This window comes from Syngnathus floridae, chromosome 6, assembly GCF_059516105.1.
Source record: "Syngnathus floridae isolate MCC-2025c chromosome 6, RoL_Sflo_1.0, whole genome shotgun sequence".
Classification (NCBI taxonomy): domain Eukaryota; kingdom Metazoa; phylum Chordata; class Actinopteri; order Syngnathiformes; family Syngnathidae; genus Syngnathus; species Syngnathus floridae.
The window spans coordinates 16,890,437-16,914,199 of record NC_142418.1 but is presented as its reverse complement, the minus strand read 5'-3'; the positions used below and the strand labels follow the sequence as shown (position 1 = coordinate 16,914,199).

General features: G+C 43.9%; 3 protein-coding genes across 7 annotated transcripts; 1 reads left to right on the top strand and 2 right to left on the bottom strand.

The window, feature by feature from the left end:
* The first annotated feature begins 494 nt into the window (after positions 1 to 494).
* On the top strand, positions 495 to 9,603 carry swap70b (switching B cell complex subunit SWAP70b). Of its 2 annotated transcripts, none has more exons than XM_088379148.1 (12): positions 495 to 645; positions 3,462 to 3,602; positions 4,896 to 5,069; positions 5,341 to 5,577; positions 5,677 to 5,823; positions 5,957 to 6,065; positions 6,197 to 6,378; positions 7,399 to 7,506; positions 7,586 to 7,752; positions 8,272 to 8,470; positions 8,539 to 8,635; positions 9,206 to 9,603. In XM_088379148.1, exons 2-12 carry the CDS (start codon positions 3,489 to 3,491, stop codon positions 9,322 to 9,324), a joined length of 1,653 nt encoding a protein of 550 aa, XP_088235274.1. In that variant the 5' UTR covers positions 495 to 645; positions 3,462 to 3,488; the 3' UTR covers positions 9,325 to 9,603. The 2 variants fall into 2 exon arrangements, with proteins under 2 accessions (XP_088235274.1, XP_088235273.1); XM_088379147.1 differs by lacking the exon at positions 495 to 645 and adding an exon at positions 2,729 to 3,027.
* Positions 9,604 to 12,675: 3,072 nt separating this feature from the next.
* On the bottom strand, positions 12,676 to 17,072 carry wee1 (WEE1 G2 checkpoint kinase). Its single transcript, XM_088379382.1, has 10 exons — positions 16,187 to 17,072; positions 15,522 to 15,736; positions 14,898 to 14,964; positions 14,612 to 14,784; positions 14,139 to 14,407; positions 13,967 to 14,056; positions 13,698 to 13,783; positions 13,443 to 13,613; positions 13,190 to 13,335; positions 12,676 to 12,886 (listed from the first exon to the last, which is right to left on the bottom strand). The coding sequence occupies exons 1-10, from the start codon at positions 16,628 to 16,630 to the stop codon at positions 12,796 to 12,798; spliced, it is 1,752 nt and encodes a 583-aa protein (XP_088235508.1). The 5' UTR covers positions 16,631 to 17,072; the 3' UTR covers positions 12,676 to 12,795.
* A 289-nt stretch (positions 17,073 to 17,361) lies between these two features.
* Positions 17,362 to 22,975, bottom strand: znf143b (zinc finger protein 143b). 4 transcript variants are annotated; one of them, XM_088379381.1, is made up of 16 exons: positions 22,874 to 22,975; positions 21,679 to 21,794; positions 21,208 to 21,236; positions 21,048 to 21,108; positions 20,896 to 20,976; positions 20,569 to 20,768; positions 20,348 to 20,416; positions 20,154 to 20,264; positions 19,933 to 20,008; positions 19,712 to 19,837; positions 19,426 to 19,605; positions 19,090 to 19,317; positions 18,777 to 18,931; positions 18,523 to 18,636; positions 18,236 to 18,364; positions 17,362 to 17,720 (listed from the first exon to the last, which is right to left on the bottom strand). In XM_088379381.1, the coding sequence occupies exons 2-16, from the start codon at positions 21,782 to 21,784 to the stop codon at positions 17,637 to 17,639; spliced, it is 1,749 nt and encodes a 582-aa protein (XP_088235507.1). In that variant the 5' UTR covers positions 21,785 to 21,794; positions 22,874 to 22,975; the 3' UTR covers positions 17,362 to 17,636. The 4 variants fall into 4 exon arrangements, with proteins under 4 accessions (XP_088235507.1, XP_088235503.1, XP_088235505.1 ...); XM_088379377.1 differs by having other exon boundaries at positions 21,048 to 21,236; XM_088379379.1 differs by having other exon boundaries at positions 20,569 to 20,765; positions 21,048 to 21,236.
* Between the last annotated feature and the right edge of the window lie 788 nt (positions 22,976 to 23,763).

The following is a 23,763-nucleotide window of genomic DNA, read 5'->3' as shown; positions in this document are numbered from 1 at the left end:
GAATCTAAATTTGCTAAACAAGAATTTGGACATTTGAGCTTAAAAAGTGAAAACTTTACCAATAAATGAAAAAATTGTCAAATTAAATGAGAAAACGATATACAATAAAATAGGAACGGTGAGGGACCGGTACCGGCCTTATTTCATTTATAGTGTCTTGAGGTCATTTTACAATCAGGAAACTGAAATTATTTCATGAAATTTAAAAAAAAAAAAACTGTTATATTGGAATGTGTAGATCTTTATTTAGAATTATCTGTCATAATTTTTTGGGGAGGAAAATTTTAGGTCATAAATTGAAATTTCCAATACAACACAATGAAATATATCTTTACGTATATTTTTACGACCTGATTTTTTGGGGGGAAGATAAGCGTCATTATTTACAAGATTCCTTAATGTGCCGTATTTTTCAGACTATAAAGCACACTCAAAATCCTCAATGTGTTTTCTGTTTTGATGTTGTGTACCGCTGACTTATCACTGTGCTGACTTATATTTTTGTCGACTTTTTTTTTTTCCTCTCAACATCTGTTTGAGATCCTGCGAGGTGTTTTGAATCATCCTCGTAGACGGTGAGGATACAGTGATCATCTTTTTGCCTCCTCTTCACCAGATGCTTGCCTTCAACACGGCACCCCAGAGGTACATGAATTGTCTGACATACGTAGAATTCCAAATGTTCACGTTTGAAATTCCTCTGAGGCTCAAGGGGGATAGTTAGACCCTTTCACCCCACTTTTGAACCCCATTATTTCCCAACGTATGCGCACCCCTGCGAGAGTTTAGCTCATTTCTGCTTTGCATCACCAGCCTGGAATGCGGCACGCGAGCCGCAACGCTCGTAACCTCCGATGCGAGGATGTTTGAAACGCCCGAGGCGTGATGGGATGCAGGCGCCGCTGGGGGTGATGGGGAGGGGGGGACGCAGGGGGGCCTTTGACAGCACACATGTGGCGCGGCGTTAAGCGTTAATGATGCTACGTCGTGTTGCATAAAAAGCTGGTGTGCCGAGCGCATCTGGACGCCACATTGTTGTTGCGCTTTGTTTGGGCTGTGGCGGCGCGCTAGCACGATAGCGAGAGCGAAGCGGGGCCGAGGAAGGGGATTTTACAGACAGACGTTTACAAATCGAGGATTTATTTTCCTAATATTTAAAAGTACTTTTTACCAGGCTAACTTTTGAAGTACTTTGTGTCAGGAATAATTCGGACAGGGGAACTATTGTTGTTCCCCTTCAGGCAGTAATTATTTGATTTGCTTTATAATAGTTTTTTTTTTAATTATGATTAGTTTCTATTTCGTGTCGGCGTCAGTGTTAGTTTTTTAAAATCAGTTTTTCGAAACAAGTTTTTCAATTTTTGAAAAGGCTTTGCTAGAATTTGATTTTGTAAATTACTTTTAGGTTCTACTTTTACTTTTTTACTTTTAGTTTAGACTTTACTCAAACTTTACGCCCCGCTTCCCCTCGATATGAGCGTTCATCTATTAGTGCCACAAGGAGTGGGGTGGGTTGGGTTAGATGACCCCACCCCCCCTTCCCCCCAGTTGGATGCCAGGGGCCACCGCCCTTTTCCCACTGTCCTCTGTACGGCCCTGGTGTCACAATCAATCGTTTTGAATGATAAGACAACATTCAAAATTCCTACAAATAGAGCCCAGTTGCTGAGGAAGGGGATTTTTCTGAGTGTAAACGGGCCAGCGACTTGATCAACGTGTCACCCAACCATGAGCGTTGTGTCATTGTAATCCACTGAGATCACAAGATGGATGCCTCCAAAGTGTAAACATATGACTCGCTCACATTTTTTTTTTTTAGCCAGCAGATGTTGAATGTAAATGCATTTATTATACAGTAAACCTTCATCACATGTGCTCTCTCTCAAGTGGTACGTGAGACAATAACAGTTCAGTTGTGTTTAACTTTTTAGAACAATATATTTGCATTTAGTAGTCTTCAAGAACTTAATGTTTTGAAAGTGTTGTTCACCTATAATTTTCATTTAATTTTAAATCAGTGGAAGTCATTCACTAATGCAAACCACAAATGTGTGGTTGTTCACTCTAGTTAGTTTTATAGAGAAAAGTGTCCTGGTTGACTTTGGCTGGTTGTGCATAAACACCTGCTTGAGGAATTTGGCCAAATGATACCTTTAAACAAAAAGTGGATAGTGACTTTGGGACACCCTGTCTTCATTGGCTGTCTTCTTTTTCCACTTGGACAATGTGAAATCTTGGCCTGTTTTTGTTTTTTCTCGTAATTTTGCAAATTCTCCAAACTTGACGATAACCAAACCTAAAAGTTTTTACGTCTGACTCAGTGTCGGTCCAGATGCTCGGCAAACGCTGCCGTCACGCAACATGAAGCAAACCTTTTGGAATTTGGCATTGTCATTTCCACAATCATGTTTCAAATAATTGATGTCAGATATTGTAGTTTTCCCTGACTCAGAGTTCACCTTGTTGACCATTTGGGTTATTCTCTGGTGTCTGTGCTGCCCTCTGCTGTTCAGACATGCTGCTGAAACAAGATGAAGGCATATAGTTTAGTGATGTGCATTCCAGTTCTTTTAGGTAAACTGAATCTTTACAATCAGTTCACTCAAAAGATTCGTTCAAACGAATCGTTCAACCACTCGTTCGTAAACGGGAAGTGACGTCATTTTCTTCTTTGCTTTGTTTTACGGCGAGGTGGCACCAGCTGCACTGCGCATTACCGACACCTACTGGTTGAAGTCATGAACTGAAAAAAGAACGAATCACTTCAGGAAGCGATTCGTTCACTCTCGTTCACTGAAAAGATTCGTTCCGTTGAACGAATCGTTCACTTACGAGCCAACACTATTGAATGTATCGTTCTGACTGCAAGCAAGAAGGAGGTCACGGAGACTGCGAGTCCAAGTAGTATTAATTAAAAAGCCGACCACGGTGATGTCTCTGCGGGACGAATTGTTGAAGTCCATCTGGCACGCCTTCACGTCCCTGGACGTGGACAAGAGTGGAAAAGTGTCCAAATCTCAACTCAAGGTAAAACTCAACAAGAATACGACTTTTTGCGGAACTTGCTGTTAAATCCAAACAAAACACCTCCTTATCAGCTCTCAAAAAAAAAGTTGATTATTGCTCCATGTGTAAACGATAAAAGTGAATATTTGTTGCTTGTAATTTAGACTGACAGTCGCGCCAAAGGTTTGCTGCGAGTAATGTCAGACGACGATTTATAACGTTTCTAAAAGCCGTTTTGGTACCTCGCAAATGTAATCAGTGAATTAAAATAAAGTCATGAAACATTTTAAGCTATATGAGCTTAATTAAACTAAATTGGTGGGGAGTGTTGATATTAAAACTAATTCAATCTAGACAGTCATCTTTTTAACTATTATAAAATACACTTCTTGGTCAAGTTAGTACAAAAATTTTAAAAAATGATCACATTGTTTTTTATCTTTTTTTTTTTGTAGGTGTTGTCACACAACTTATGTACAGTGATGAGGATTCCTCATGACCCCGTGGCTCTGGAGGAACATTTCAAAGATGATGACGAGGGCCCCGTCTCCAACCAGGGTTACATGCCTTACCTCAACAAATTCATCCTGGACAAGGTCAGCACATCTACTCAACCACCATGGCTATTCAAATTCTTTTTAAAAGCCATTTTTTATATTAAAGAGAAGAGCAAGAGCAAAAATTCCTGAACCTTTTGAGTCTGACCTTTGACCAATACAACTCAACAGAAAAAAAATATCATTGAATGTGGAAGTAAAAATAATGAATTGAGATAATGTGGTTGCATTCATTGCCCTCCTGGTTTGTCCCCTGTTGATGATGTCACTGGAGCTTGTCCTGACATTGACATTTATTAATTCCTGGGACTTACACAGGTTCTATTGATTTTGAGCGACCTCGCTGCGAGTGACTTTTGGTGCTGTCAGGAAATACAGAAAGTGTGTCATCATCGTCAACCTATACGTGCGCAGATTAAGTGACGCCATCAATGTAGTGAGGAAACCCTAACCCGGTACACAAAGAAACCAGTCATCTTTTGTACATTTGTGTGTGTCACACTGATCCAACCTGCTGTCTGGTTCCATGACTCAATGTACACATTGTCCGCATTAATGGAATTTTGAATCAAATATGGCCTCCATTTATACAGCTCAGTAACAAGGGGACCAGTAAAAAGACAATGAATGGGAAAAGGTGGAAATGCCCTTTTTCCAGGCAACGTCATAATATTAGTCTCCACGGAAGTTCGACGTTGTCCAGCACAGCTTTGACCAAAAGTGTCCAATAGAGCATTTGCTAGTTTCATTTAGATTTTTTTTTTTGTCTAGCGTGCTCACTAATCTTCAAGGGAGGCGCCATCCTGGGCTTTTTTGGGTGGAGTGGCACAAGTTTCCACACAAGCCCCACACAACACAATAGTGGTTGCATCACATCCTGTCTTTCTGTGTGTACTGTATAGTAAGTATTAGATTACACGTGAGGACAAGAAAACTAAAGTTAGAATAACGTCTACGAGCCGCTTCACTTCCGGCCCACTCATTTTGTAGCCGCATGAATGCACACTCGGCCTGCCAGCCGTCTCCATGGCGACGCTTGTGTTCCCCTCTGTGTTCCTCCCATTTTCTCTGGAAGTTCAGCATGATTTATTTTTGCTGTTGTTGTCACAGCTACTTCTCTAAATTGCGGCACGGGAGAAAGATAGAAACTGTCAGCCCAAAGTAAATGGGTAGTTGTGTTATTTATTTTAATCATTTTTTTGTGTTGGATCAAATTTTGAAATTCAAATTTGAAAACACAGGTAAAAACTTGATACAGTATATTTGTTTCGGTTTCCCCAACCTGCACAAATTGACTATTATGGGACACTATTGATAACTTTTCAATTGCAGGTGACGGACAACTTTGACCGGCAGGACTTCGACAGGATGTGCTGGACTTTGTGCTCCAGGAAAAACCTGGACCAGAGTCAGCTACTCATCTCCAATGAAGATGCCTTCAAAATCTGGTGCATTTTCAACTTCCTGTCAGAGGACAGCTACCCGCCGGTCATCGTCACGGAGGAGGTGAGAGCTTCCCGTGTTTCACTGATGGTTGCGCTCGTGAATTCATTTTGACCCTAGATGAGTCGCTGATATTTGTTCAAGAACAGGAAGTTGGGAACTTCCTCTTGTGTTACAAATGCTGGAAAATTTAGGCTTAGCACGTTTGTCAAAGCACACTTTGTGTTAATTAAAATTAATTAATTAAATTATTTTGTTGTGTGTGTGCTGATTTTTTTATTTAGGGAATGAGGGAGTGTTTGAACATCATCTCATTTCACTTCGGTATTTTCAGATGGAGTACTTTCTGCGCAAGCTGACCGAGGCGATGGGGGGCAGCTGGGTGGAGGAGCGCTTTGAGGACTATAAGCTCCAAATGCTCTCGCAGCAGCAGCACCAGCAGAGCATCAGCGTGTGGCAGCTCATCACCCTGGTAGGCTCGGGACACTTCAGCAAGGGCATGGACAGGCAGTCCCTCTCCATGGGCATCCAGGAGCTCTATCAAGAACTCATCATGGACGTGCTCAAGCAGGTTTGCACCATTCCAAACATGCGGTGGAATTGGACAAGTTTATACTTTTGAATTGTTTTTATTTGTTCGATCTAAGCGATTGCATTTGTTTTGGTGCAGGGTTACATGATGAAGAAAGGCCACAAAAGGAAGAACTGGACGGAGCGCTGGTTCACTCTAAAGCCCAACTCCATCTCCTACTACGTGAGTGAAGACCTGACTGAGAAGAAGGGGGACATCTTGTTGGATGAACATTGCAGCGTGGAGGTAAGGATAAGCTTTTCTTTAAACACAAGAGTGGAGATATAAAAAAAAAAAAAAATACCATCACAAGTTTTGACAATGAAAACCGGTGCGGTACATTGAAATGAAGTGTGCTACTCCTTTTTTTGTTTTTCAGGCTTTGGCGGACAAAGAGGGCAAGAAGTGTCTCTTCTTCATCAGATCCTCACAGAAAGGTTTTGAAATCAGTGCGTCGGACAAAAAGAAGAAGCAGGAGTGGATTCAGGGTAAGTGGTTGCACTCGTCAGCTTTATGATATTTGCTTCGAAACAACAAAACGTACTACCTGTGGGGGGGAGGTTAAAATGTTGCCATATACTAAGCTCTTCGCGTGAAGTTAATTTGATCTTCTCCGCAGCCATCCAGACGTGCGTGAACCTGCTCCGAGCTGGCCGTCAGGCGCCGCACCGCGAGTCGCGCCGCAAACGTCGCGAGCTGCGCCTCAAGCAGCAGGCCGACCAGGAGGAGCTGCGGACCAAGATGAAGGAGTTGCAGACGGCCAACGAGGCCAAACAGCATGAGCTGGAGGACATGAGGAAGGTGAGGAGGAAGACCTCCTCTTTATTATTGACCATTTTTACATTTTTGCAGTTCATATAAAGCACAAGCGGTCGGAATAAATGTTCCCGTAGAGATAGGCGAGCTTCCTCGTGGTGCAAAGCAGCCACATTGTTATTTCAAGCGGCTCTATTGTTCCGAGGTTACAACGGCGCATTCGCACTCGCTGGCCACATCATGAATACGAATCGCATCCGCTCCCCCCCCCCCTCCATCTACGTTGTCATGCAGGAATGCGCCATGAAGCAGGATCGGTCACCTGCTCAGTCAAACACACTTTTCTGGTTTAGGTCCCCAAACCGGACCGTGATTGGGACTCACGTTAGCATAAGCAATGGAAACTCTCTTAAAAGAAAGTTGTCATCATGACGTGAGCCTCCAAAGTGCCTGTTGAGCGTTTTTGATCATCTAAAGGAGAACTATGACAAACTATATTATGACTAACCCTAATCCTGGAACAGATTCTTGTTCTATTATTCACAGTGGGGGCAGGGGCCGCCGCGTAGGGAACAGATTGGGTTTCACCCTTGTTCAAGTGGGTCCACACTCTGGTGTGCTCACTGGCTGACACACTTTATCTCGGTCCTGAATGCACAAACATTTGGCATTGAGGTGCCACACTTTTGTTCAGCATAGTTGCTGACTGCATGAATGCACAAGGAGAGTTTGTGCACGAGCACACACACACACACGGACGTAAATTGAGTGCTTTATTTGTTTGTTTGCGTCCATTGTTCATTGTTTACTTTTCTCTTACGCGTTCTCGCTCACACATACTTAAAATGGATTTTTATTGTCATTTATCTCAGTAAAGAAAATAAATGAAAATTGAAATGATTCTCACCAATTCAATTCCATGATAAATTCAGAAATAAAAAATGAGATTGAATTATAAAAAACAAGAATTTTTTTTGTCATACTCTGGTCCTCATGTCGGGTCATTTTGATAATTTTATAAAATTCAGGAAAAAAAAATTCAGTCCATCTTTGCTTTGATGTCAGGCTCTGGAGGAAGCGGCAGCCAAAGCGGCAGAGGAAGAGCAACGACGGCTTCAGACTCAGGTTGACCTCCAGGACCGCTACAGGGTTGACCTGGAGAGAGAGAAGATGGTGCGTGGACACACGTCGCTGTCACGCTCCGCAAACGCAACATTAGGTACACCCCTGGGTGCGCTCTACATCGATCCAGGTGAGGCAACAGATGGAGGAGCAGGTGGCCCAAAAGTCCACGGAGCTGGAGCAGTACCTGCAGAAGGTCCGCGAGATGGAGGACATGTACCGGCGGTTGGAGGACGCTTTGGAGGACGAGCGGCGCGCCCGCCAGGATGAGGAAACCGTCCGCAAGCTGCAGGCCAGGTCAGCTGGCAAAAATATTACATATCTGTCCCGTAGAGAATTAAATTAAATTATTTGATCAAGCCACAACTTATCCATTACACTATTTTAATCACAAATATCTTTGTGTCCCAAAATGTAACTTAGATACAAATGAAGTCGTGTAAATAACAGTTTAGTGTTCTGAGAAGAATGTTGATGCGCTAAATAGTCTCCCAATCAGACTCAAGTTCCTCTTTGACCTTCCTTCCCTTCTGCTGACGTTAACGTTCCTGACCAGGGAGTGAGTGAGTCGGCAGTTTGACACAACAGCAGACGCTGAGTGTTCAAAGTAAACTTCACACATGAAGAACATCATCTAGGAGCAGCTTTACCTAGTCCTAGATATAATAGCTAATGAATTACTCTCTATTAAAATGACAAACATGGCATAAAAACACATTGATTCTAATATGAGTCATTCACTTGTGCATTTAAGATGTTCATTTCAACTTTGTTCCACACTTCTTCGCATGGATGACCCTTATATGGTCGGCACAGGTTGCTGGAGGAGGAGGCGGCCAAGCGGGCGGAGCTGGAGGAGATCCACCTGAAGCAGCAGCAAGCCATCTCGGAGACGGAGGCTGAGAAGCAGGAGCTGCATAAGGAGCGGCTGGCAAAGGACAACGCCCTGAGGGATGCCATGATGCAGCTGCAGCAGCTGGAGCAGGACAGGCAGGGGGCGCTAGAGCAGTACCAGGTACTCCAAGAATGGATTATCATGTTCATTATCAGCATTGTCATCATGAATGTTTTTGTGTGAGTTAGACAGTGATGAAGAAGCTGGAGGACGCCACCAACAACACAAAGACGTGGAAACACAAAGTAGCCGAACACGAGGGCTTGATTCGCCTCATTCAGCCTGGTAACTTTTTTTTAACAACTTTTACTAGATTTCCTCTTTTTTTTTCCCATTTATTATTTTATTTATTTATTTAAAAATTTTGCATTTCTGTGCTCATTTGGAGTAGTTTTAGTCAATTTTTTTTTTTTTTTACAAAAAGCTCACGTTTCATCTCATTTTCTTTTTTGTTTTATTGTTTCTGTATTTTTCGTCTTACATTTGTGTATGCCTAATAATTTTTTGAGTGCTTGTTTTTTTTAGTCTATTTTTTTAACGTTTGTTTCTAATATTTGTCTAGTATGTGGGACTGTCTATGTAATTCATATTATTCTTATACTATTTTATTTGAATGTGAGTGCATTTTTATTCTAATATTTGCATATTTTATTACTAGATTATCACTTTGATTCTCATTTGGAGTGTTGGAGTGTGATTAATATTACAACTAGTTGTTGTAATTCTTCGGTAAGAATAATGTTGTATTATCAGTAATATCAGTATTAGCTCACTGCTATGAAACATTTTATTTATATTTCATCACCTCATCGATTCCAGAGGCTGTGAGTTTTAGACAAAGCTTTTTTCTTTCAGGGTCCAAAGGTCATCAGATGATCACAAACTGGGGCCCGGCCGCCTTCTCGGACGCCGAGCTGAGCCTGAGGGAGAAAAAATGGCAAGAAATGAAGAACCAGGTGACACAGGCACAGTAGACGCCGACAACAACAACAACATTGCTGCGTTAGCTCACGGCAGGAATACAAAAATATTGTGGGATGTTTTCACATGTTCTTCTCACCTCCTAAATGATAGACAACCAAAATTTTGGAAATGTCAGATTAATAAACATTCAATTAATTGTGTCTGTACCTAATCGAGTGTCCATCCGCATATTTTTGTGACTCCTAATTCAGAGTAATATGTAAATATGTTATTTTTGACTCGTAATGCTTTCAGCATACATGCTAATAATAAACTACTGAACATTTTAAGACTGCTGAACAAGTGTTTGTGGTTTTTACATGAAAATAAGAAATGTGGAATAAAAATTGTTAAACTCACTGAAAGGACTTGAATTTGATGACGGGTTTCTTAATTTATGTTCTTCCGATTCTTTTTTATATTTCTACCCTATTTTGAACCCTACTTCAAAACGCTAGCCTCAACCTTAATAATAAAACTCTAATTTGAAGCCCTTATTTGAAGCTTGTATGACTTCAACCAGTAGGTGTCAGTAATGCGCATTGAAGCTGGTGCCACCTCGCCGTAAAACAAAACGAAGAAGAAAATGACGTCACTTCCGGTTCATGAACGAGTAATGAATTGCATTTCCCGTTCATCAATTGAATGGATCAGTGAGGGAGAGAATGTTGACTTTCCCGTTCGCGAACAAGTCAATGGGTCAATTTCCTTCCTTCCCGTGCATCAACGGATCCGTCAGTGAACGTGTTGCATCTCCCTCCTGGCGTTAACTATGTAAGCCAGAATTTAGATTTACAATTTGCCAAGGAAAGAAAGGACGACTCACTGAAACACCACTTCTTTTATGCACGTTTTCTCCAAGCTAACGGCTAACTTTATTGCATGAAGGGATGCGCCGTTATGCTTCTCTTTGGGTAATCTTGATTTTATAACACTTAAAATAACGTGTATGCATATATACGCCTAAATATTGTTATCCATATATCTACTGTAATTTCACATTAGATTGCTGGTTTGAAATGTACTTTTATTTTTATTATTATTATTATTTTAATGTACATTAAAACCTGTTAAAACTTGTCTGGTGTTTTATTCCTTGTTTTTATTTTTTTGGCCATGAAAACAAAAATTTGGTTTGAAATTTACTTTCATTATTATTATTATTCTAATAAACATTAAAACCTGTTAAAACTTGTCTGGTGTTTTATTCCTTGTTTTTATTTTTTTGGGCATGAAAACAAAAATCTGACATTTGTTTAACTGCTTTATATGACAATATGTATGTGTTTTACGTTGTGTTGGTGTCCCCCAAAATAAAGAGCAAATAGTCAAATACACATTCTTGACACGTACAATGAAATGCATAAAGTTATTAGGTACACCTGAAAATGGTGGTGTACCTAATGGGGCGTCCGTGTGACGTCACATATCAACCAGCCAATCAGGAGGTGGGGGTGAGGGCGGTGTGGCACCTTTCAGTTCAGTTTTGGCCATTATTTTTCCCTAATGAAGTGGCCTGTTATCATGTACACTTGAAAATGGCGGTGTACCTAATGGAGTGTCCAAGTGACGTCACTGATCAAACAGCCAATCAGAAAGTGGGGGTGAGGGCGGGTGTGGCACTTTTCACTTAAACCAGGGGTGTCGACCTCCAGTCCTCGAGGGGCCGCGTTCCAATATGGTTTACAAGTGACCCTCGTTAAGTGCAGGTGCGTGAAAACTTTTAGCCACTTTCACGTTCAAAAGAAGCTAAAAGTTTTCACGCACCTGCACTTAACGAGGGAATCACAGGGACACTCCATTAGGTACACCGCCATTTTCAAGTGTACCTAATAACAGGCCACTTTATTAGGGAAATATCATGGTCAAAGGTCACAGGTGTCAAGCTCGAGTCCTCGGGGCCACGTTCCAACATGGTTTACAAGTGACCCTCGTTAAGCGCACCTGCGTGAAAACTTTTAGCCACTTTCATGTTCAAAAGGAGCTAAAAGTTTTCACGCACCTGCACTTAACGAGGGAATCACACGGACACTCCATTAGGTACACCGCCATTTTCAAGTGTACCTAATAACAGGCCACTTTATTAGGGAAATATCATGGTCAAAGGTCACAGGTCTCAAGCTCTAGTCCTTGGGCCGCGTTCCAACATGTTTTCCAAGTGACCCTCGTTAAGTGCAGGTGCGTGAAAACTTTTAGCCACTTTCACGTTCAAAAGGAGCTAAAAGTTTTCACGCACCTGCACTTAACGAGGGAATCACACGGACACTCCATTAGGTACACCGCCATTTTCAAGTGTACCTAATAACAGGCCACTTTATTAGGGAAATATCATGGTCAAAGGTCACAGGTCTCAAGCTCTAGTCCTTGGGCCGCGTTCCAACATGTTTTCCAAGTGACCCTCGTTAAGTGCAGGTGCGTGAAAACTTTTAGCCACTTTCACGTTCAAAAGGAGCTAAAAGTTTTCACGCACCTGCACTTAACGAGGGAATCACACGGACACTCCATTAGGTACACCGCCATTTTCAAGTGTACCTAATAACAGGCCACTTTATTAGGGAAATATCATTGTCAAAGGTCACAGGTCTCAAGCTCTAGTTCTCGGGGCCGCGTTCCAACATGTTTTCCAAGTGACCCTCGTTAAGTGCAGGTGCGTGAAAACTTTTAGCCACTTTCACGTTCAAAAGGAGCTAAAAGTTTTCACGCACCTGCACTTAACGAGGGAATCACACGGACACTCCATTAGGTACACCGCCATTTTCAAGTGTACCTAATAACAGGCCACTTTATTAGGGAAATATCATGGTCAAAGGTCACAGGTGTCAAGCTCTCGTCCTCGGGCCGCGTTCCAACATGTTTTCCAAGTGACCCTCGTTAAGCGCAGGTGCGTGAAAACTTTTAGCCACTTTCACGTTCAAAAGGAGCTAAAAGTTTTCACGCAGGTGCACGTAACGAGGGAATCACACGGACACTCCATTAGGTACACCGCCATTTTCAAGTGTACCTAATAACAGGCCACTTTATTAGGGAAATATTATGGTCAAAGGTCACAGGTGTCAAGCTCTAGTCCTCGGGCCGCGTTCCAACATGTTTTCCAAGTGACCCTCGTTAAGCGCAGGTGCGTGAAAACTTTTAGCCACTTTCACGTTCAAAAGAAGCTAAAAGTTTTCACGCAGGTGCACTTAACGAGGAAATCAAACGGACACTCCATTAGGTACACCGCCATTTTCAAGTGTACCTAATAACAGCCCACTTTATTAGGGAAATATCATGGTCAAAGGTCACAGATGTCAAGCTCTAGTCCTTATGTTTGTTGTTGACGGCTGGTATCAATTTTGAAGTGGACATAATGGAGTGACAAAAAATAAAGGTGTAGAATAGAAAGATTTTATTAAATAACTTTGTACAAGTTCCAACATGGAAAAGCGTTGATTGAACAAATATTTAACATTTTTTTTTAAAAACGTATATACAACAAAAACAGTTTAGAAGATGTTAAGGCTGACAGATCGGTTCATCATTTTTCCGATGAGCCTGGAGGTGCTGTTGCTGGCCAGCTGAGCCTTCTGCAGCTCCCTGACACACACACAAAAAAAAAAAGATTGTCAACATTCTGCTACAAAATATTCAGCCGCTGTTTATATGTGTTTTAACAAACGATTTCAATGTTCTAAAAGAAGCAAAATGAACAGCTTGGTGGTGTGCAGAATTTTTTTTTTTTCATGCCAATATGTTGCTGGAATTATGACTTATTATATGACACTACTTTGTGGCTGTAAAAATAACACATTCTGACCTACAAACAGAACCAAACAAAAACCGAGAAAGCCCTGTAAGCAAAGAGCAACATTGCTTTAAGATTGTCAAGCAAACAGTCACCTTTCCAACAGAGCATTTTTGCACTTGAGGGCGTTATTTTCCACTCTCAGCTGGTCGGCGCTACTCTTGGTGGTCGTCAGCAGCACCGGGTGGCGAATTAGGTCGGTGGCGGAAGGGCGTCGGGTGGGATCGGGGTCAATCATCAGCTGGAACACAACAACAGGACAAGTTAACACCGGCATCAGCGCTGTCTTGCACAATCTTTGAGGAAAGAGGCCAAGCGTGGGGTTACGTATCCCATCTACATACGTACCGTAAGGAGACTGAGAAACTCCGACGAGAGCACTTGGGGGACAGCGGGCAGTTTGCCCTGTCGGATCTCGTGCCAGGCGTCGCCGTTTGTGGGCAGAGCCTCGGCCCCCGCCGCGCTGACCACCGTCAACGCCAGGGCAAAGATGTCAGCCTTGGCCAGGTTGCTGCAGTCCTGAGGAAGACAAGAAGAAGCCACTGAGACTTTGTTGAAGAGAGACAATAACATTTTTTTTTTTTTTATATTTTGATGACAAACCTCCTGAAGAACTTCATTGGCCAAATATCTGCTGTCACCTTCCTCCACTTGATGATTGCTGGCCTGTGTCACGTGACCAAGATCACCTGCAAAGATCGAATAGAATTAAGAACAAAAATATACAGAACTATAGATTGGGGGATTTTATACCATTTGTGTAAAGCCACATCACGTCAGTTTGTATGTAATTTCAGAATATTTCATGAATGCTATTATAAAAACAACTGGGGCATCAACAATAAAAAAAAATAAAAAAAATAAAAACAAACCAATTTTGTAGACCACATTGGTGTTGAGGCCCTCCTCATCGTCACCCTCGTCACAGCTGCTGACAGACTTGCGGGATATGAAGATGTTACCTTGAAGAAAAAACAAAAAGAAGTATCGCAATTAAAAACGATTTCCTGTTTGCTTAACATAAAAGGCCTTCAGCCAACTCACTGGGCTTGATGTCCATGTGCACCAGCGACATCGAGTGGATGTACTTGAGTCCGCGGGCCACCTGGAGGAGCAGGTCCTTGAGCTCCAACTCGGACAGGTGGGCGTGGCGCCCCGAATTGTCGGCCACCACGTCTGACAGCGTGCCGCCGTTGCAGTACTCGTTCTGGATTAGCATGTGGCCTTCTTCGGCCCACGCCGAGTAGTAGCGCACCACATGCCGGTGCTGGCCGAGCACGGCGTGAGCGTACACCTCTCGCAATGCGTTTTGTCTGCGGGGGGCGGGAGAGGTGTTAGCACAAGCTGCGAACATGCAGGACCGGTTTGTAAGCAACCAAACAGGTTGCGCTTGGGGGGGACATGCTAATTATGCAAATGTACAGTTTTCAGAAATTATTTACCAAGTAATGAGTTTTGACAAATGAAGGCTCAGCATCTATTATTACTTTGACCCGCTTTCAAAAGTCGACACTCACTCGTCCACCGATCCAGCCAAGGGCTTCTTTGAGCGCTTAATGGCGTAGAGGCAGCCGTCCAACCGCTTCACGCACTTGTACACAGCGCCAAACTGGCCGCAGCCAATCTTCTCCAGTTCCAGGAACTCGGAGGCGTAGCGCGACATCATGTTGCTCTGCATCATGGTGACTCTCTGGGGAAGAGGAACAGTTAAACCCAATCACAGACAGGAAATCAATTACATCAATCAACTTTTATATATATATATATATATATATATTAAAAAAAAATTAAACCATAAATCACCTTTGATGGTGGCAGGATTTCCTCTTCATACTCAACATCACTTGCCTCCATGTCTTCACCATTGGAGCTGTGTGGCAAACACAACTTTAGTTAATTCTAGAATAGTGTATTTCTTCTAACTTCATATTAAAGAGAGACTTGCTTCTGCATGTGATGGATAGAATATTTACAACAAAATCAATACATTTATTTATTGGTAGTGGTGGTGGTGGTGGGGGGGGGGCACAAAGTGCATGGTGGATTGGGGGGGGGTTGTTCGCAAGCACACGAAAGAGTTTACGAGCAAGCATGAGGTCTTAGTTCCCAGCCATAGGTTGGAGGTGAGTGACCTGCTGTGTAATTACCTGCTTTTTGTGTTCGAATAAGTAACAGCAAACCGCTGTTATACTGAAGTTCATTCATTCACTAAATTACAAAATTTTTGAATTTGGACATGCGCCTTCAGCACCGTGCTACTCAATTCAACTTTACTCATTAGCTGGTTAGACTTCGGCAAGATCTAGCTTAAACACAGACGTTAAATTCACTCCATCGGGTTTGTCGGCTTCAAGTAAGCACACCTTTGCTCAGATTTGGAACACTGTGCGAGTGAGAAAGCGAGAACTACGGAGCAATGTAACATACACATTCCAGTATGGCCTCTTTCTGTTGTTCCTTTGCCGTGTGGCCGACTGGATGAGCAGGGAATCGGGGGTGAATGGGTTGAAATTGACCAGAGGCGTGTGATGTCTTCTGCCGCTGTCGTTGTCTGTGCTTGACTTTGACAGCTTTGCCCCGGAATCGCCAGTTTTAAATAGGGAACCCTTCCCGCTGGAACCCCCGACACAGGATAGAAGACTCTGGAACACAAATGTATATTGGGATAAATATAATTTAAAAAAAAGTACCCCCATTGCATATCATGAATTGAAAAAGCGTGCAAAAAAACAAGTGGTTGTTTCAATCTACATAGTTAGAATGTTGGAAAAATGCATTTAAGAAAAGCATACTGCAACAGTTTGGAGTGAAAATGCAAAATGAGCGGAAAAAGGGGGGAAAAAAACAGTTCTTGCCTATGACCAGCAGTTATTTTTTTGCCATAACAGTAGAACTACAGTGCATCAGACTGTTATGCAACAACGCCCACGTTAAGTGGGTCACTGGGTTGCCAACTGACGCAGCGAAAAAAAAGAAAGAAAAAAAAAAAGCGTTGACGTTTAAACCTAGCCGTTAGTCAGCAACAAAATCGCCACATGACATTTTAGCGTATTCAATTTTATTTAACTCGTTAATGAGAGATTCATTCTCACCTTTGGCGTGTGCGGAGTGTCAAAAAGTCGCAGTTTTCTCAAGGTTTTATGAGGAGGTGTGTCGGGGCATGAGCGGATCGGCGAGCCCGATCCATCCCTGATGGCACGGCGGCACGACCAGGACCCCTTCTTTGGAGTCGGCGTACAGGCGGCGAGGAGCTCCGAGCGTGGCGACAGCGATGGGGAGCCGAAGCCCTCTTCGCACCACATCTCGTCCCCGAACGACTGCCTCGAAACGGGGCTTCCATCACCGCCGCCTTCTCGCGACGTGTCGACGGCGCCGTTTCGCATCGCTGTCGGGGAGTCCAATTCGTTGAAGCCGGACTCGTTGACGTCCTCCACCGAGTCATCCTCGCTTTCGCTCGCCGTAAAATTTAGTCTCAGACGGACGGGACGGGATTTGGGCGAGGGGGAGTCCTGCCAATTGCTGTTGTAGCTCGACATGCTAGCCGAGTTGTTTTTACTCTTGGTAAAAACTTGGTCGATCACTTTCCCACAACAACCAACGTTTAAACTACCTTGAGTAAAGAAGGTATTCCAGTTCCCAAGTTATTTAAAAAATAATAAAAAATAAAGGTTTTAGCAGAGTCCGCTAGCCCCAAAAAGGCTGTTTCTGTTATTTTTAAAACTCCAGCCCACCACGTTGAAGTGGTCGACGAAAAATGCACCGAAAAACTACCCGCTTGACTCGGGTATCGGCCACAGCTCACCTGGCAGTATCCCCGATTGTAGCTTAACAGGTCACAAATGATCACCAGAAAATTCAAAAATGGAGGAAAAGAAGAAAAAAAATATCGTCTCGGTAATCGGTACGAGTTTAGTTTCTTGTCACGCGCGAGCTAACGTACTTCCCGCGACCGTTAGTCATGTGGTGCCGTGCAGCCAATCAGAGCGCAGGTAGGAAATCTGAAAAAATGGTGTTCCACATGAAAGGGGGGGGGTGACGTCAAAGTGTACGCTTTGAGACATTGTTTATAAGTAAACAAAACCTAAGCAAAGTTTCCCCACAACTACATAAACGCTATTTTTATTTTATACTACCTATTTAACAATTTTGTATTTAAATATATTGAATATATCATTTCATCCAGGATGAATCATTAGTTTAAGTGATTGTAGTTAATCTTTTGTGAATTGTGTGTGGATATTTATTTACCAGTCAATAAATCCACTGCTTGATGTTTTTATTTATTTATTTCATGACTCTTTATTTTAGAAACAACATTTACTGTACCCTGCACTGTGCATGATCACACCCACCTCTCCATAATCTGTTTGGTTGAGAGACAAAATAGTCCAGTTATCAAAATCCTATGTACACTTAAAAACCTTAAAGTCCATTGCATGTGGCGGTAGGAGGGAAAACTTTGAAGGAAGACTTGCGAGTTGGCGTTTGCTTGATTTTTTTTTTTCTTTTAAAGGCTGACTTGATACAGATTCATATCCAATATCAATCCTCTAGTCCGGGCGATTCCCCTTGTTGAATTCTCGAGGCTATTCGGATGGCTTCTTCCAACGACGGCTGATCGCTGAGCTACGGACATCAACAGAAGACAAGAATTCATAAGATGCTGTCATTATTCATTAATTCCCTTTGTTTTTGGAACATCTTAATGCCTCATTATGTAGATTTGGTATCTTAACTCTTCTTTATCGTACACAGCCTTGAATGAATCCTTTCTAATCACCTTAACGTGTCTTCAAAAATTCCCGTAGTCGTTTGTTGTGATTTTCCACTAAATGTCACAGAATTCCATTGATGTCCCACTCTTGTTTGCTTAGTAATTAACATGACAGAGAGTGAAAACGGTGTTTTTCCAGGCTAGACAAAAGGCTGAGCAACAAACTTGTAGCCTTTGATGTGACTTAAGCCCCTCGGGTTATTTTGAGGCTTGAAGGCACTTACGTAGGGACGAGACGATGATGCAATTGAGTAACTCTCCAGCTCATGATCTCAAAAACACAGTTTTGAGCGATTGCGAAAACGGCTTGCGAGCACGTTCGCTTCGCTTCAAGATGCCATTGAACAACATTTCACTGGGGACCAACCTGCACAGCAATGTGAGTGCCGTTGGAGGTGGCTAGTAAGGTGACTGGGTGAACGTCGTCTTGCTCGTGGCTGTAAGTGGCCGCCTCCACACTTTCAAAGGAAGTCATACCGGGTGTCATGATGGCCACCTGGGAGGGGGAGACAAACATAAACTCAACATTAGTGGTGGGCAAAGTTCTGCAGGGGAATTGAATATTTATAATTCTGTCCACTCTGTGAAACTAGCTAACGACAATACATACAATTTGCTCTTGTGCATTATATTCCATGTATTTGTTATATTTACCTGAGCACCCTGTGTGGCCAATTCGTGGGCTGGGATGGTTATGGTGGTGCCTTCTTGGGTCACCATGGTGATGGTGCCACCCATGGCTTGTAAGTCTGCTTCAGAGATGCTAACCTGGGAAGGGAAAGAGGGAGGGAGGGATTTAAAACACAACAATAAATTGTGCATTAATCGGGTGCCCACATGATATCCAGACATAAAGTGCAATAAAAAAAAATAATAAAGAAAATCTGTGCTTCAGGCAGGCATTATACCTGCTGTTGCGTCCCGTCCGGCTGCGTCACCAAGGCGACGTGCTGCTGAGCAACAATCTCGGTGGTCTCCGCAGAACTGTTCTTGGAGGAGTCCTCCTCTTCTGCCAACGTTTCCGCAGCCGCCGGGTAGATCACATTGGGGTCGTCGATGGCGTCTGGAAAAGGGATGTAGACCATTAACATGTGATTTCCAGTGTAATCCTGTAAAACGAGTTTGAGGCGTGTTTGGGGCTCATGGTATGGTGGGGGGGTTCAAACTTCTTTATGTTGCAGAAACCAATACCCGGATGCATAGGCGAAACTCTCCGCTCACCTGCAGGCGGCTCAAAATAGGCCTCCTGCTCCTCCTCGATGGGCTCCGTGTCATTATGGGCAGTGCGCTTGTGCATGGCCAGCGTGGAGATCTGCTTGTAGGTCTTGCCACAGTGGTTGCAGTTGTACGGCTTGCACGGCGTGTGCACTACGTGGTGCTTGTAGAGGCTGGAGTACTCTGTGAAACGCTTCTCACATCCGGGTACGGTGCACACGTACGGCTTCTCCCCTGAACGAGGAACAAATGACTGATTCCAAATAATCTCAACGGAAAATATGCGAGTTCTATCAGTGTCAAAGTCGCAATGGACTTTGAAGGTAACACTGTAGAAGTTACCGGTGTGGATCCTCATGTGGTTCTTGTAGTTGGTGGCGCTGGCAAAGGAGCGGCCGCAGTTTGGTTCGGAGCAGTAGTACGGCCGCTCGCCCGTGTGCGTGCGGATGTGAACTTTGCGGATGTTGGAGGTGGTGAAGGACCGGCCGCAACCCTCCACCGGACACTTGAACGGCTTCTCTCCTGCGTCGCCACAGAAAAACAAAGACTTGTTGAGTCATTAATGTCACAGATGAAATGTAAGAAAAACAAAATAAGACATATTCGAGGCAATTCTTGGATTTCTTACCTGTGTGTGTGCGCGTGTGCTTCTGAAGGTCTCCCGAGGTTTTGAAGGACTTGCAGCAGTTGAGCTCCTGACATCGATACGGCTTCTCACCAGTGTGCGTGCGCGAGTGACTCTTCAGTCCATATCCTTGGGGCAAAAAGAAAAAAAAAATCTCAACTTTGCCAACCAGTAGCAATTGCGATAAGAAAAAAATAAATCTAAAGCTGTATGAAAAAATGTACCCGTAGCAAACTTCTTCCCACATCCCGGATAGTCGCACATGTACGGCTTGTCTCCCGTGTGCGAGCGCTCGTGGACCTGCGTCAACGCAAATGCACGTGAATGAGACTTCTCGTGGGTACGTAAAACAAAAAAATGACAAAAAAATCAACTAAGTGACAGCTTGCCACTCGAACATTTCACACTTTTAAGGCAAGATGGCACTGCAAACATATTTCCGAACCTTGAGATGGTGTGCAGTGGTGTACAACTTCCCGCAATCCTCGTGCTCACAGCGGTACGCCTTCTCGCCGACGTGGGCCACCCTCCTGTTCTCCTGACCCTGGAGCACAATCTGGCAGGCGAGGGGAGAGGGGGGGCATGAACCATCAAACCAAATAAGGCCTCTCTCTAGAAAAGACTTCTATTCTTCCATACCTGCATTTGCACGCCGTTGTCTGCTTCGACTCTGCCGTAAGAAACCAAGGGATTCTCGATGCTCTCCACCTGAGCAGAAACGATGCCTGTGAGTTAACCCATACCGCCAATCCAGCGAAATGTGAGCGTTTTTCCTTCCTTTGCGACCAACGCGAATTGCTCTGTGTGCACCCTGCTCTGGAAAAGGAGCTGCTCAGATGGACAAAAAGGCTGACGGTCACCTTGGCGGTGTACTGCTCCAGCACGCTGATGGTGTCGGGGTCGATGGCGGTGGCCTCGGCCTGCAGGTCGGCGATGGTGCCGTCGGCCTGGATGGCCAGGATGGTGTTGGGCTGCGGCATGTGCACGGTGTGCTGGATGTAGGCCGTGCTGCCGTCCTCCAGCTGCACCTCCTGCAGCCCGCTTTGCTCGTATGTTTCTGCTTCACAACAGAAGCGTTTGGATTCGTTACTTGCTATGGCAAATATGGGATGGCTGAGTTTTGCGCTGGCTGGTCTTCATCTACAAGGTCTATCTTGAGACTTTTTGTGAACCTCAATGTCCCTTACCTTTGTGTGTGTGTATGAAGGCTGTCGTTCCATCTTCAAGTTGAACTGCTTGTCCATCTTCTAGTTGCAAACTGTCTCCTCCTGGAACATTCAACAAGCATTTCTCAGTAAATCCCAACATACATGATTGGATGAAGATAGCGAGGTGGCACCTGATTTGGGCATGGACACGTGCCGGACGTAGGCGGCCGATCCGTCCTCCAACTGGATCACCTGGCCATCCATGATTTGCGCGTCGGAAAAGGTCGGCTTGGTGTCACGCTGGATGTAGGCGGTGGAGCCGTCCATCAGGGTGACGGCCTGCAGGCTTACCGTGTCCATGGTGTCCATCTGCTCGCCATCTGGCGAAGGAACAACTTTTTACTGATGGTCCCTGAACGCAACATGACTAAACTCCATCTACAATATGCTCTTATTCAACTGTACTTTCATTCATCATTAGGAATGTAAGAAATCATATTTTAAAATTCAGCTTTGTGGCAGTAAGCTGGAGATCTGGAGGAACATATTTTTGGTCTGCCCTCAATGTTTTTGTTCCAGAGTGTTACTCTATTTTCGTGAAGCCGGAATGAATTGATCTTGTGTTGAGTCTCAGCAGTGGCACAACACACTAACGCCTTTCACGCTGTCATTGTCCCCTCCGTGTGGCTCTTTTGTACAAGCACTGACTTGGAACCAGGGTGGCACACAGTGTGTAATTGTGTTGTGAGTACATTGAAATAGATGTTGGACCTTTGTTTCACAGTCATCTTATGATCTGAAAAAATCTTCCGCTAAGCTCACCAGCCACAGTCACTGCCTCGGTCAGGCAAAGCGTGACGGGCTGCCCGTCGGCGTCTTGAAACTCCGTCATGCCCTGGGAGTCCCGGTTGAGCTGCGCCAAGAGCATGCTTCAGCCGCTGAAACGATACAACATGTGAGTGAGCAACGTACAGAATCACGGTGACCAGTCGCCGGTGCTGATAGGGCTAGTTGTCGCTAAGCTAAAAGGCATTCGACACAAAGCGAAAATGTTGCTCCGGCAACATAGTGTAGACATCACTGTTCCATTAAATTGCAATTTTATGGGCTTGTGTCAAATATGTTTCAATAAGTTAAGGTGTGTTTTAAGTTTAAACTAAAAGTGGATTGGTCATTCTAAATGAATATGGAACATATCTCTGAAATAAATGGGGGGACATTTATTTTAGGGGGACAGTCTATTAATTGACACACACACATTTGATCTTAACAAAGTTTTCAAAATTATTTTTTTTGCATGTATCAGACACATCAATACAATCACATCAGTAAATATCACAAAGGATTTATATGTACATGTATTTATTTTTCGTATTTGTATACTTTCAAATACTCGAACCAACTAAAACATACATGAATGCATCGCTTGAATAAAGTTATCCTCTTGAATGTTTGCAACTTCTAAAGGCTGACACATTTAATTGGTATACCACCCAGTTGATGCTGCTTTAGGCACTATGCATGTAAATATGAACAAATTGAACACTCATATATATCCTTAATAATCTGATCGTTGAATATTGTGGCGTAAATATAAGTCACTAAAGGGCGCACACTTCTTAGGATCCGCACTAACTGCGGCAGCTAAGCACTGGCACGACTTTGAAAGCCGTCGTTCCGGTTAACATGAATATTGTTACGAAATTGCCAATTAAAAGTGTGGTCAAATTCGCGTTCGTAAACCGGTTTGGAAGTAGCTCAAGTGGTAAAAGGTGAGCTAAACAAGGTTAGCCGCAGAACTACCGCCGCTTACTCGCGTTTAGGAGGCGAGACGGGCTCATTAATGATAACATAAGCATTTTTTCGCCCGCCGCCAACTTGTCAATGTTATCGACGACGTTAAAAACAACATTCGCCGTCCATCCGAGCAGCCACAGCCACAGCCAGCCACACCCTCTGGTCGGGTGACGGCAGTGGGAATACTGCACACTGGGTAAAAACCAATTTATATACGAACCTCGGGAAAAATTTCCAACAATTCCTCCTGTTCGACCACCATGCACCAGTGCAGGAAACACTCGACACCCGGAACGTGTATGAAAACATGACGCAAACAGCGATGGCCCGCCTTCATAATGTTTACCCGCATTTTGATTGGCCGATACTTGCAAGGACATCTCCCATTGGCCAAAGTGAATGTCCATCTTATAGACAAATACGTAAAGGCCTCAATGAGTGGTTTAGACCGTGGCTGTGATGCGTCAGCACGCCAGCCATCTTGGAAGGGGCGGTATGACAATGAAATGGACTGAACTTCATAGAGACAACTGAAAACGTGCCGTTCTTTATGTCAAGTCAAGTTTATTCATATAGCCCTTGATCACTGACAAGTGTCAAAGGGTTTCAACATGGACTGTGTTGTCAAGGTGATGATATACTACATAGCAATTATGCGTACTCTTACATTTTGCCACATCCATTATGGCGACGCCATCAACGTCCGACTCAGACATTTACGCGTCCTTTTCGCGTGTCACTGCTCCTTCCCAAAGAGGGTGGACATACTAGTCTCATACACGTTCCCGGGCCCCTGTCAGGCGCCATTCTGCGTCCCTTTTCGTATTGTTCGACGCATTTCAACGTTTGCGTTGTCCCACAAACAAAACGCCATAGCTCGAACACGCGAGGGACGGTCATCGCCCGATGCAGAGTCAGTGCGCGCGGCTTTCTCCTGCTAACGATTGCCGACTCGGGCGTCGTGCCAGACGAATTGGGCGTCCATATTGAAAACAAGGCCGTGTGGGAAAACAGAACGGCAGTGTGGGCAATGCAGTCTGACCGACTTTGCGAGCACCTTAACGCACCACGGCTAACTAATGCTGCATTCAAGGAGGGTGGGAAGTCGGA